The 13,401-nt window shown below is 49.1% G+C and overlaps 6 protein-coding genes across 6 annotated transcripts; 4 read left to right on the forward strand and 2 right to left on the reverse strand.

Moving 5' to 3' along the window:
• Nucleotides 1-149: 149 nt before the first annotated feature.
• Nucleotides 150-2,147, forward strand: N7529_000198 (EXO70 family protein; the record flags this gene model as incomplete). Its single annotated transcript, XM_057235729.1, has 3 exons — nucleotides 150-433; nucleotides 493-710; nucleotides 769-2,147. The coding sequence occupies 3 exons, from the start codon at nucleotides 150-152 to the stop codon at nucleotides 2,145-2,147; spliced, it is 1,881 nt and encodes a 626-aa protein (XP_057102532.1).
• Nucleotides 2,148-2,882: 735 nt separating this feature from the next.
• On the forward strand, nucleotides 2,883-3,863 carry N7529_000199 (alpha/beta fold hydrolase; the record flags this gene model as incomplete). Its single annotated transcript, XM_057235730.1, has 1 exon — nucleotides 2,883-3,863. One exon carries the CDS (start codon nucleotides 2,883-2,885, stop codon nucleotides 3,861-3,863), a length of 981 nt encoding a protein of 326 aa, XP_057102533.1.
• A 267-nt stretch (nucleotides 3,864-4,130) lies between these two features.
• ade13 (adenylosuccinase ADE13) lies at nucleotides 4,131-5,889 on the forward strand (the record flags this gene model as incomplete). The annotated part of the gene is made up of 6 exons (XM_057235731.1): nucleotides 4,131-4,182; nucleotides 4,263-4,349; nucleotides 4,421-5,148; nucleotides 5,200-5,468; nucleotides 5,520-5,584; nucleotides 5,639-5,889. 6 exons carry the CDS (start codon nucleotides 4,131-4,133, stop codon nucleotides 5,887-5,889), a joined length of 1,452 nt encoding a protein of 483 aa, XP_057102534.1.
• A 1,055-nt stretch (nucleotides 5,890-6,944) lies between these two features.
• On the reverse strand, nucleotides 6,945-7,220 carry N7529_000201 (uncharacterized protein; the record flags this gene model as incomplete). Its single annotated transcript, XM_057235732.1, has 1 exon — nucleotides 6,945-7,220. The coding sequence occupies one exon, from the start codon at nucleotides 7,218-7,220 to the stop codon at nucleotides 6,945-6,947; it is 276 nt and encodes a 91-aa protein (XP_057102535.1).
• A 2,733-nt stretch (nucleotides 7,221-9,953) lies between these two features.
• Nucleotides 9,954-11,667, forward strand: N7529_000202 (PDK/BCKDK family protein kinase; the record flags this gene model as incomplete). Its single annotated transcript, XM_057235733.1, has 5 exons — nucleotides 9,954-10,065; nucleotides 10,114-10,262; nucleotides 10,318-11,309; nucleotides 11,367-11,381; nucleotides 11,448-11,667. 5 exons carry the CDS (start codon nucleotides 9,954-9,956, stop codon nucleotides 11,665-11,667), a joined length of 1,488 nt encoding a protein of 495 aa, XP_057102536.1.
• A 508-nt stretch (nucleotides 11,668-12,175) lies between these two features.
• N7529_000203 (uncharacterized protein) lies at nucleotides 12,176-13,135 on the reverse strand (the record flags this gene model as incomplete). The annotated part of the gene is made up of 3 exons (XM_057235734.1): nucleotides 12,176-12,553; nucleotides 12,628-12,824; nucleotides 12,946-13,135. The coding sequence occupies 3 exons, from the start codon at nucleotides 13,133-13,135 to the stop codon at nucleotides 12,176-12,178; spliced, it is 765 nt and encodes a 254-aa protein (XP_057102537.1).
• Nucleotides 13,136-13,401: the final 266 nt, after the last annotated feature.

The raw sequence follows: 13,401 nt of genomic DNA on the forward strand, positions 1-13,401 counted from the left end.
ACTAGTGCGAGTGCGAGTCGGACCAAACACCATCTGGGGCGGACTTGCTTATCACTGGAAAGCTTGGAGGGCACATCAATTCCATTCGCAAGAGTGGCTCGGTGAAATGTGACACGGTTTCTTGGGCTGCTTTCATCGATAACTTTACCATGGTGGCTCCAAGGAACACTGCATATGCTGAGGAGAGCGCCGAGGTCGAGGTGCTCTATGCCAACCTCGAAAAGCTCAACCGGCTTACCAAGAAGATACAGGGATCTATGGTCCGCCTTGAGACGAGTGGAAAGGTCGTTAAGGAAGCCATTGGTCCTATTTACAGCAATACGCAATCTCTACAAATTACCAACAGCAACATCGACAAGGTCAACGATGCCATCGATCGCTTGCGCCAGCCTCTCGATGCGAAGAATCGCGAAGATGGTACCATTCGCGCGGGGTATGTGCTTTGTGGCTGCGCCCTCTTAACAAGTCGTATTCTTGCTGATCATCCCCTAGTCCTCAGAACTCCGGTCTCAAGGCTTATATCATGGCGATGAAACGTGTTGAAAAGGCGCTGGTCGACCTCAGCACGACAAACTTGCGATCAAACCAACAAGCGATGACCGATTTCAATGATCTCTTGAATATTGGAAGTTTGAAGCTTCAAGAAACGTTGCGGGCAGAATTGAATCAGCACGTCACTCCTGTCGAGCCCCTACACTATCTTACCAAAGGTATGCGTTGTCTTTATCTGACCATTTGAAGCGGGGTTAATGCTTGGATTGATGTTAGGCCTTCAATTCCCATCTATCCCTGAAGATACCATCGCTCATTTGGCGCAATTGTGCTCGGCGATCGGCTCCGCGTCCATTCATGGACTCCAGCGCAGCAAGGGGGAGAACCCCGCGATGAAGATATACGCCGAAACACGGGGTCCATATATCACAGCTAGCTTGCAGAACCTCGCCATCGCATCCATGAATACCGTGAAGCGACGACCCACCGATGGCCCTTACAAGCAAGGTACCAATGGTATTGGTATCTACTCCAATGCGCTGGAGGCTTTCATCATCACAGAACACGGCATTATTCAGCAGATGTTTAGCGGCGCTCAGCAAGGTCTGGTGTTACAGGCCACATTCCTCTCTGCAATGGGCGAATACTCCAAAACACTGCGTGAGCTCAATCAGTATATCAAGGCCAATTTGATGACGGACTGTTTCCTGGCCTTTGAAATCATCGAAATTGTAATGAAAATGTCATATGATATTGAACCAAAGGCTGCGGAGCTGAAAAGCCTTCTGGTGGAAGCGCTGCGGCCTGTACGGGAGACTGCCAAGTCATCCCTCTCGGAATTACTCGAGGAAACGAAACGCAAGGCTTCTACCGTTCCACTCCCACCAGACGGTGGGTCAGTACCTCTTGTGGAGGAAGTGATGAACTCGTTAGCCACTTTAACTGGCTACGAAGATCCCTTGAGCTCTATTTTGACATCTTTGGGCGATGGAAACTGGCATGCCAAGTCCAAAGCTTCAGGCTCTGCGCCGCTGGATGTAGGGCCAGACACCAAAGTTCTTCTCTCGCATTTCATTCTGGACATGCTTGAGGCCTTGATGACCTCTCTGGAAGCCCGCGGTCGGGCATTCCACCGATCCAAGGCAGCACTTGGTGTTTTCTTGTCTAACGTATTCTGCATTGTCGACCGATCCATCCGACAAACCCCCGAACTAGCGCAGAAATTAGGCGCCCCTGACAGCATTGCCAGGATCGACACCTTCCGCAAGCGCGCAACTTCTACCTACCTAGACGCATGGAAGGAAACATCGCAATACCTCCTCGATGTACAGTACACGTCCCGTGGAGCGCAGCGCAATTCTGGCGGCAACGTGGATTCGAGTGCCATTGTCAAGTCTCTGTCCTCCAAGGATCGGGACGCGATTAAGGACAAATTCAAGTCATTTAATGCAAGCTTCGATGAGATGGTATCTCGGCACAAGACTCTTCACATGGAGCGTGAGGTACGCACTGTGTTGTCTCGAGAATTGCAGACTGTCCTGGAGCCCTTGTATGCTCGCTTTTACGATCGATATGTGGAGATCGACAAGGGACGGGGCAAGTACATCAAATACGACAAGGCAAGCTTGTCAGTACAGTTGGCACAGCTGTCTTAGGGCTCTTGAGATAGGCAGAGGAATGCTGTGTATACAAGCTAATACCTAATTCAAACCTGGTATTTCTTATCATTGATTCACCTGCCAGTAGACCAATGGACTTAGCCGAATATCAGCATATGTATAATGCTCTTAATTTCCATTTTGCCTCGGGACTTTTTCCTTCTGGGCAGTAGAATCGATCTGCGTTCTCCAGAGCTTCTCTCAGCAATGACCAAGTAAGGGCAGCTGATCCAAAGGCAAGAGCGAGAGAGCAAAGAAATGCAACTTCTAGTTTGTGTCGACAGTGACAAGGAATATCATGGGCCAGCTGCACCATCGCTAGCAATACAGATATAAACATCATACTTCCAGAGCGCAGCCAAGGCCTAGGAATTTTGCCAAATATCAAACGGGGCTAAATGAGGCTCAAGAAGCGTGATAAACAATGAGAACAATATATATATGAGTTCCATTTCCGTGCGGGATCGACCTCACCTCCTCGAGAAAAGTCAGAGGGGGAAACTTGTGTGGAGTCCTTTTCAAATCCCACTACACTGCCGGCAGAACGTTGGAAAACAGAGCCCTTTGCTTTTGATGTGGGAACATATACTTCCAGATTAAGAAAGTGGATCCAACATCACGTGATATTTGCCTGTAATCTCAGGCAAAAGTCAGGCAGAAATCTATTGCTCACCATCCTCCAATCTCCCCACAGACTTTACCCACTTGCTGAATCTCATTTGATTGATCGTCATGTCAGACAAATCTATTGTACTACCGCGTCCTGGAAAAGCAAGTCCTGGCGTCGTGCCGCACACAGTTCAAGCGCCATCCGAAGACGCATTCGTCGCAACCTTCGGTAGCCTGCTACCACAAGCATCATATCTACAGACGCCTAATGGCAAAGCCGCATACTACGAGCTGCTACCTTCATCTACTCCCACAGACCACGAAGGGCCAATTTCCCGCGTATTATTCGTTCACGGTGTACAGACACCCGCAATCGGGCTACAGCCACTAGCAAATGCGCTATCTTCGCGCTTCCCACTCGCCCACTGTGTACTTGTTGATCTATGGGGCCACGGGCTTACAGAAACTCCTGTTGTACCCCACGAGCCGGCAATTTTCCATGGATTGCTGGTGGCTTTGATGGAGCAGCTTGGGTGGGGTAATGCTCATCTGGTTGGTTATTCATTTGGCGGGTCAACCACTGCGACTTTCGCCGCTGCGTTCCCCGAACGTGTTGCTTCCATGGTACTAGTTGCGCCTGCTGGTCTACTGCGCGCCGCCAACTTTACCGAGTTGGAGAGGACTTATTTGCGTGGGGGAGAAGGATTAGAGGATCAAGCACGGGCTTGGATCTTGGAGTTCTTAGAAGGGGGGCAGCTAGTTATTCCTTCTGATTGGAGGGAGAGAGTTGATCGAGGTGAAGTAGTTGCGGAGGCTGTTCGAGATTGGCAAATGAAGGAGCATGAAGGTCATGCTGCAAGCGTAGTAGGTATCTTCAGAGATGGCGGTGTCATGGACAAACATGCTGGATTTGCTGAAGCAGCGCAGAAGGGCATTAAGAGTCTGTGTATTCTAGGGGAGTTGGATAACTTGTGTACTGTCCAGGATCTTCATGATGTTGGCTTGCACAATGTTGCTGTTGTTCCCCAGGTGGGGCATGGAGTGGTGAGGCAAAGGGTGCCAGAAGTGGCTGGACTGATCGAGGATTTCTGGAATCAGCTCTAGTCAGTAACTATATGCAAATATAGTCATAGTCATTAGAATACTGTTTATAGAAGAAGAAAATACTATATAGAAAGAGATCCATGGATATACACTCCCCGGCCCGGGAGATGGGGACCCCACTGCGTTAGTCATCCAAAGTTCACGATAACGTGATAAGCCCCGCTAAAATCTAAAAGCCAAAATTTGCTGACTTTTCCAGGCTTGTCTTTTCGTCCTGTTACTTAATTCCCCAATTGACGTTGGTTTGAAGCCTTTGACAACTCCAAGATGTCCGGAAGCAACGATGTCTACCAGACTCCCCTCAACTCGCGCTATGCGAGTAAGTTCGCCTTCACCCCTCCATGGAGGGGCAACCCCGGAATTTGTATAGATGCAGACTAACCATACTCAATTGATCAGGTGATGAGATGAAGTACCTATTCTCCCCTCGCAAGCGTTTCTCCACATGGAGACAGCTTTGGACCTGGCTCGCGGAGGCCCAGAAAGGTACGGCATAGACGTTGAGCCACAGCCGACATCGGATGTAAATATTTATATTGACTGAATCATGGCTACAGAGCTCGGACTTCCTATCACTGCCGATGCTATCGAGCAGATGAAGGCCCACCAGACTATCCAGGATGCCGAGTTTGCCGTTGCCGCCGAGGAGGAGAAGCGCCGCCGACACGATGTCATGGCCCACGTCCACGCCTATGGCCTGGTTGCCCCTGCCGCCGCCGGTATCATTCACTGGGGTGCCACCTCTTGCTACTGTACCGACAACGCCGATTTGATCCTACTCCGCGACGGTCTCGACATCCTGATCCCCAAGCTGGCTGTCGTCGTCGACAAGCTGTCCCAGTTCGCCCAGCAGTACAAGGACCTCCCCTGCCTGGGTTTCACCCACGGCCAGCCCGCCCAGCTGGTTACCGTTGGCAAGCGTGCTTGTCTCTGGATCCAGGATCTGCTCATGGATCTGCGTAACCTCGAGCGTGCCCGTGACGACCTGCGCTTCCGTGGTGTCAAGGGTACCACCGGTACTCAGGCTTCCTTCCTCCAGATCTTCAACGGTGACCACGCCAAGGTCGAGAGCCTCGACGAGCTCGTTACTGAGAAGGCTGGCTTCAGCTCCGCTTTCATCATCTCCAGCCAGACATACTCCCGCAAGATCGATGTTGATGTCGGTAACGCTCTCGGCTCTTTCGGTGCTACCTGCGAGCGCATTGGCATTGACATCCGTCACCTTGCCATGCTCAAGGAGGTTGAGGAGCCTTTCGAGAAGGACCAGATTGGCAGCAGTGCCATGGTGAGTCTAGCGGTGATGTGAACTGGGATTCTTTGGCTAATGATTTTGTAGGCCTACAAGCGTAACCCCATGCGTTCCGAGCGTCTGTGCTCGCTGGGCCGTCACCTGCAGAACCTCCCCAAGGACGGTCTGGACACCTACTCCGCTCAGTGGTTCGAGCGATCCCTCGATGACAGTGCCATCCGCCGTATCAGCATTCCCGAGCTGTACCTGACCGCCGACGCCTGTCTCATCCTCCTGAACAACGTCTCTTCCGGTTTCGTTGTCTACCCCGAAGTCATCAAGCGCCACGTCAACGATGAGCTCCCCTTCATGGCCACGTAAGTATACAGCTATCGACATTCATTGATAACGCTAACTCAATTTTACAGTGAGAACATCATCATGGCCTGTGTTGCCAAGGGTCTCTCCCGCCAGGATGCCCACGAGGAGATCCGTAAGTCCTAAACCTCCTTCCACACCGAATTCACCATTCTAAACATAATTGCAGGTGTCCTCTCCCACCAAGCCGCCGACAACGTCAAGAAGCAGGGCAAGGACAACGACCTGATCGAGCGTATTCGCCGCACTGCCTTCTTCGAGCCCATCATTCCCCAGCTCGACACCCTCCTTGACGCCAGCACTTTCGTCGGCCGTGCCCCTCAGCAAGTCGAGAAGTTCACCTCCACCGAGGTTGCCGCCGCCATCAAGCCTTACGCAAAGTTCATCTCCGAGGGCAAGACCTCTGCCCTGCACGTTTAAGCTGCGATCAAGGCATTTGGGATGTGTGTATATGGGTACTGGAAAAGTTTTATGATAAAAAGATGGAAGAGGAACCCCCTCTATAGACGAAATATGAAGCCAGGAGTTGTGTATATTGAAAATGGAGCTTTTATGTCCAAACCGGAGAAATTCTTCCAAAGCCGAGTACTGGTAGCACACACAGTATTAGGAGATTGACGTGGGATGATTTCCCTCTGCCCCACTTCCCTGCTTCCCCGATGCCCCGCGCTGCAAATCTTCTGTGACGCATTGGGCAAAAAAAGTTTAGATGGGAAGAACTGTCTACTCATGGGGATTGATCTCTAAGATCATATTAGTATGTGCTAACATTGGCTGATGAGGAGCATACCAACTAGCATATAAAAGGAATAGATACTGAAGCCATTCTAGAAGCTAAAACTGAATTGAAAGATATAGACGAATATTCAACGCTTTTGCCAGATGTATGATGCAGAAAAGGCTATGCATGGATATTCAACCCGAAAGAACTGACAAAGCCACCCAAATAGAAGGAAATAGAAGAGAGGATCGAGACGAAGAAAATGCATGATCAGCCAAACTACCAGCCCCCGCGGGCAGCTTGGTAGCTCGGCCAATCGGAACTATATGCAATGAAACGCTGACGTGCAATCGTGAGTAGAAAAGAAAAATGCAGAGACTACAATAAAGAAACAAAACTCGCGCTAGCACTCGCAGCATTAGACAATTGAACCCGCTCAAGCAGACACAAATTGCACAAAAGCAAAGGCCGCAAAAGCCGAAAGAACAGATTGACAGCTCCATGCGCCGCGTGCTGCAAAAGACACAAATCCTCGGCGAATCTCCGGCGCCAAGGTCCATAGCGCCAGGCACACAGGACATTATCTTCAGGCGATAGAAACGCAATTGTCTGCTGCATCCATGCCCGAACGAGTCTCGCTCGCGAAACCGCAATAACAAATTTGAAGGCGCAAACGCAAACGAAATTGCAACCCCACCTAACCCCTCCAGCAGACCAGTCCGAGACGCAATCCCGCCACCAATAAAAGTACTTCTTAGGGTTTGATGGGCTTTTCGGTGGGAATGGGTTGGTAGAAGAGGTCACGGACTAGCCAGACGATATAGAGGACAGCTAGAACCCAGAGGGAGGCCATGATTTTGTATGTTGAAGAGCGCCATGTGACGCGGCGGATGAGGCGACGGCCATTGGGGCCTTCGATGGGACCGCGAGAGGGAGGGGGAGGGTGGGCGGATGGTTGTGGAGCGGACATAGAAAAGGGATAGGCGACTGCTTCATTCATTTCGCTTTGTGATGTTCGACGGCGAGACATGGTGGATCCGGAGGATATATGCCTCGGGCCGGTGACGTTTCCGTGTCTTTGTTTTTGGGGGGGGAGGGGCCTGTGTCGTATAGGTGTTGGAGGAAGTAGGAAGTATAAAGATGAGGTTTTCTGTTTTTTGGTTGTTTTTTTTTCTTTGGACGTTGGATTTAGGGTTGCAGAATAGGATTCTTTTCGAAATTTCTGGATTTTTGACAACGCACAAAAAAAAATGAGGAGGGGCTAGAGAATCAACCAGTCAGAGGCAGCAATTGCTGGACAACAGCATGAGCTCGAAAAGGGAATATTGAGTCTCCAGAAAGCGGATCTTTTAGCTGCCACCGGGCGAATAGGCAGCGGTTGACGGAACGTGGCCCGTTGCATGTTATATGAAGACTTCCCTTTCTGCGTTCAATGTTGTTTGTTGTTTGTTGTTTGCTGCTTATTCTCTCGGAGTTTCTCCTTTTTACCCATAAAAACATAAAACACGATTCTTCATTCTAAAAGACCAAAGATAAAGGGTCCAATTAAGGTGAACAAGAAGAGGGATTGCGCCAGAAAGTCCGAAACCGATAGCCGCGATGCTAGTCAACTTTCTTTATCGCCAGAAGTACTAAAAGGGGGGAAGAAAGGAACATAGCACAAAAGTACGAAACTGATGTCAAAGCCCAAATCAAGGGAATTTGGACCAGGTACTCGGGATGCACGGACATGGTGCTATGCCCTAAACCGGACATATTGTGAATGTATTGTGAGACTAATGAATTTTAACCTTGACTGCATTCTATGATATTGTATTTATTGCCCCTTATTGGATATTCAGAATATTTAGAAGCTCTCGTGATAAGCTCCCTACTTGGTCAGCTTCGGTAAATTTACATATGAGATCATCGTTGGGTTTGAACTGTGAAACAAAGGCCTGTTCCTCCTCATACTTCCACGAAATAAAAACCCTGCAAATATCGGTCCATTAAAAGAATATTTCAGCGCTAAACTTCCTCGCTCTAGTCTGATCTTCATAGCAAGAGCATTATTGTTTGAAAATGTTTAACCGTCCAAACGTCCGGACCTAAGGAATATTGAAGTGGAACGAGAGTGGGGTCTTCTTCTCCAAACATTGGAGCATTTCTCTCCATCTATGAAGTCATCAGATGGTGACCTCCTTGCATTTTATCTGGATGAAATATCAATATATAGAACACCACTACATGGAATCTACGAAAGGCACTCGATCTCGGTCAACGATATTGTGGTTTCCACCCGGGAAGGCTTTATAGTCGCAGGGTCCCAGGATGGACTGGTGATAGTCTAGGATACGGCAAAGTGGAAGGAGAAGTATCGGTGGGTCCATTACGAAACAATCAGCTCGATTGAGTTTTGGCCAGTGATGAACCTCTTGTCGTTGACTCTACATATTTGGTTCCCATATGGATAAGTGATACTGAAAAAGACTTTGTTAACGACCTCGCGGAAATACAAAACCACAGTATCTGTATGAGATCGTCCCCATCTGGCAAAACTATGGCTACGATCTGCAACGAAGGGATCAGAACAACAGACCTCCAGATCTGGAACTTGATTCACATATTGTCCCACAAGGCCAGCGCCGTCGGCTTATCAATGAACGGAGAGTACATGGCCGCCATCGCTAATGGCAAGAATTCTGTGTTCGAAACTCAAAATTGGACAATGGTCTCAATGCATGATATTTCCAGCTCCCCTAGTGGCTTGTCATTCTTCCAAAGCGGACAACTATACAATGGAGATCTAGCCCGTGGTCAAGTGAATCCAACTTTGCAAAGAAGTTCGACCCATGCCCATGCTCTAGTCTTCTTCAGATATCCAGTCTAAGTGATGAAATAGAAATTGGCTAGAGGTAAGCATCCAAATGGACAGAGAATCTTAGTTCTCGAGTGCCACGCATTATCCGGTACATACACATGTACAACGTAAGTTGTGCATATGCCATCCATGGATATGTAGGCTATAATGTATAAGCAGTGCAACGGAAGCCGTTTGCCTACATATGCAGATAGATATCCCCGTTTTTAACAGTATAACTCTCATAATATGGCTGCCCTATACTCTGTAAACAGCTAACTAACAAATCCTAATGTAAATCCTTGCCTAATCAGGTTAGCGATATAATATTATTAAGTTCGGACGAAAGGTAGACGATAAGGTAGAACATGCAGCGTACTATAATTCAGTCAATGTATTGTACTCCTTGCATATATTCTATAGATACTAAACAATCTATTCTCTTAAACATCCAAGCCATATATCTACGATTGTTATATCATACTTGATATAACTATGTAAACATACTATAGTTATAAATTTCATAGATCTATGGTATCCCAACACGTGACTCGGTTGAAATCGGCAATTCCCCAGCTATCGAGAAATTATTGTTAATACTGTATAATGTAACGAGTTAATATATTCTACCAAGTCACATTACTGGATAATCCTCCGATTTAAGGACAATTCCTCTCTCTTTTCTTTACATTGCATGATCTACATGTGAAGTGATCTTGTGACTCTTCCTCCGATGTCCGGAGCTAGGCGGAGTACCCCCGGACCACCTCCAACCTCGGCAGATGAAAACGTCCCGGAGGTTATTACTCACACTTCCCTCCTACACACGACCACTTACCTCCTACACACGACCACTTACCTCAAATTGATCCCTCTTTGAAAAACAACTTATTTTTCAAAGGCCATTAGGCCTATTTGCCCGCCATGTGGAAGCCTTCGGAGAGGCTGATGGAAACCATCAGGCATTATGCCAGCTTCCCCGCAACCGGTGTCTCGCTGAGGCAGATGGTCCAATTTGGTGACCGACCCTCAACAGGTATGGGTCATAGATTATATACAGTTGGATATTTCTAATTGTACATAGGGACTCTATTCCGCGCTTCTCAATTCCTCTCTGAGGAGCTCCCCATCCGTCTCGCACATCGCGTCCAGGATTTGGGTGAGCTCCCGGATGGACTCAGTGAAATGCCATCAATCAAGAAAGTCCAGGACTGGTATGCACAGTCTTTTGAGGTATGATTGTGCTCTATGAACTTTTGGCCAGGTTTATGTACTGATCCAATTCCAGGAAATCATTGCCCTTCCTCGCCCAACTCTGACTCAAGAAGTGAAACAACGCCTGTTGCGCCCAGGCCGGATCAACGGCGGTGTTTCAAAGATTCTCTCCGAAACGACTCAAAACCCCAGCGTGCGCGAAGGACAGTATCGGTCCTCGGTGACGGCGGGTAATTGCAACGGCATCAACAAAGCACCCGCTGCCTCGGGTCGACGTTACTTCTTCCCCGCAGATGACCGCGGAGACTGGCCCCCAGAGCTTAACGATTACAATCAACGATTTGCCAAGACTCTACAGCAGATTAAGCGTCGGCACGACGGGGTCGTGACCACCGTCGCGCAGGGTATCCTGGAGTGGAAGCGTGTGCGGCAGCGCATGCAGATCGACTCCACGATTCAGTCCTTCCTCGATCGGTTTTACATGTCCCGAATTGGTATACGAATGCTTATCGGTCAACACATCGCACTCACTGAACAAACGCATGTCAAACATCCCAACTATGTCGGAATAATTTGTACCAAAACCAACGTTCGCGATATCGCACTCGAGGCTATTGAAAATGCCCGCTTTGTCTGCGAGGATTACTACGGTCTCTTCGAAGCGCCCAAGGTGCAGCTGGTCTGCAAGGAGGATCTGAACTTCATGTATGTTCCCGGACACCTATCGCACATGCTCTTTGAGACTCTCAAGAACTCGCTGCGCGCGGTGGTCGAGCAGCATGGTGCCGACAAGGACGACTTCCCCGTGACCAAGGTCATTGTTGCCGAGGGCAGAGAAGATATTACTATCAAGATCTCCGACGAAGGCGGTGGTATCCCCCGATCATCAATCCCTCTCGTTTGGACCTACATGTACACGACAGTGGAGCAGACCCCCAACCTGGACCCGGACTTCGACAAGAACGACTTCAAGGCCCCAATGGCTGGGTTTGGATACGGATTACCAATCAGCCGACTGTACGCCCGGTACTTTGGCGGCGATTTGAAACTGATCAGCATGGAGGGGTATGTATTTTGCCGGCTCCGTATTTCCGGTTAAATCTTTACTAATCGATCCCGCAGATATGGAACAGACGTGTACCTCCATTTGAACCGTCTCTCTTCCAGCTCGGAGCCTCTGCAATGACAATCACCTGTCATGAGAGACGGTCGGGTCCGGATCACTACCTCGCACCGCCTGCACCACCCCATATACAACGACCCGGAAATCAAACCTGCACCGTCTCGAGGACTGACACTGATGAATGCTCAGGCTCACTATAAGCGCATACTAAACCGAGAGGTCTCGGAGCGTAAGCAAGTTGGCGACATGGAGAGTCTGTTCCACTCGGAGAAGCGGAGGAGAGAAGAGGAAGAGATGTAACACGGCCTTCGGCCTTGCTTTGGTTAATTCCTTTCCTCCGGTTTTTGGCTCCTTCGACAGCTGACGAAAAACGAAAAATGCGAAGACGCACTCAGCATGTCCGACTGGGTACTATCGCTCTGATGATTTCGGGTAATATCCCAGAGATGAAAGAGAGAGAGCGAACATGAAAAACAAAATCAGAAAAGGCATTGCTTTTCTTGACCATCCTCTTCATGATACCCATTCTCTCTTCCTTACTGTTCTCTCTTTCTCTTCATTTCTCTGGGCTGGTGACCCTGTCGGTGATTTTGGTTTCTCTGTATAGTACTTTTATTTTTAGCGAGTCCTACATATTGCAGTACATATTGCAGTTCATCTATCTCAAGTAAACAAGTAGGATTTACCACCTTGTAGCCAAGCGATAATAAGTGCATCATAAATCCACAAAGTCTATAGGGAAAAAAAGCCAAGGATACAATTCAACTCAACAAAACGCTAAACACAAACAACCACAGAGATTCCCAAATCAAAGATCCTCATCCTCATCCTCTTCATTCTCCCTAACACCCCTCGCCCCCAAAGAAGACCTCCCAGACCCAGAAGCAAGCCTAACGCCCGACGCAACCCTCCTCGGTGAATTCCCACCAGACAAAGACCCCGCCGACCCAGATCTCGACCCACCCTGCGAGCCACTCTCCGCACGCCTCAACAGAGCCGGCTTATGCCAGCCATGACCCTCCGCAGTCCCGATAACATCACGATACCGAGCACGCACAAGGGAAGCCTCGCCGCCGTTCCCATCAGCGGGGATATAGAAGCGCGGGGCGTAGAGATCGTCCGCGCGCTTGGCGTCGCTGGGCGCGAGATATTTGGCCATGAAGCGGCGGCGAGTTTGGGGGATTGTCTGGGATGGGATGTTAGCTTGAGACTAATATGTAGATGTAGATTAGATGAATGGGATAGAGTAGAGGTACGGACTTCGTTTGCGGAGAGGGCGTAGGTTACTAGGAGTTCTCTGTCCATTAGGACGCAAAGGGCGGCGTGTTTTTCATCGCGGAGGTGCGAGCGCATGCGCGCGTCTTTCTCGTATTCCGTTGGGACTTGCATTATGTCTTCGCGGCCGCTTTGGTTGTAGGTTGTTGTTAGGGGGTCTGGGGCGCGGTGGGAGAATCTTTCTTATTTGGGGGTTAGTTGGAGTGCTGGGTGAATGCGGGGATTCAGTGGCATCTGATATCCTGGCGAGAACTGCAGGATGTGGCGGGGTGATTGTAGAAGACTGATGGGTGTAGCACGTACCTGTATCACCAGTGATTTCTCGGTGTCCTTGGGGCGTCCAGCCTCCGAGTGGAGTGTCCATATCAGATTGGATGTCGATATCATGTTCATCGGGATCCGAAGATTCAAGGTCATCCCCGGCATCCCAGAAATCAGCTATCGATGTGGGGTTGATCTGCATGCCGCCATCGGACTCAGATTCAGAATCCATTTTTGGGACTGGATCTCTTGGACCGGTGTAATGAGCAAGTATTGAAGAAGAGATGTGTTGATGGAATAGAAATGTCCCTTTAGAGCTGGGATGTAAAGAAAGTTGGAGCTTGCCAACAACTGTAGTGCTGCTATTTTTTGCCTACTACCAGGCAGTCTGTACTCTGTCCTTAGGCAGGTCTGCAGAATATCAAATGTATCTAAAGTAGATGTTAGTTGAGATGAAAGTAGGATATAGGGATATTGAGTTCCCTCTGAACCCTGGTC

The sequence above is a fragment of the Penicillium soppii genome (assembly GCF_028829465.1).
Source record: "Penicillium soppii strain IBT 18220 chromosome Unknown utg000001l, whole genome shotgun sequence".
NCBI lineage: Eukaryota > Fungi > Ascomycota > Eurotiomycetes > Eurotiales > Aspergillaceae > Penicillium > Penicillium soppii.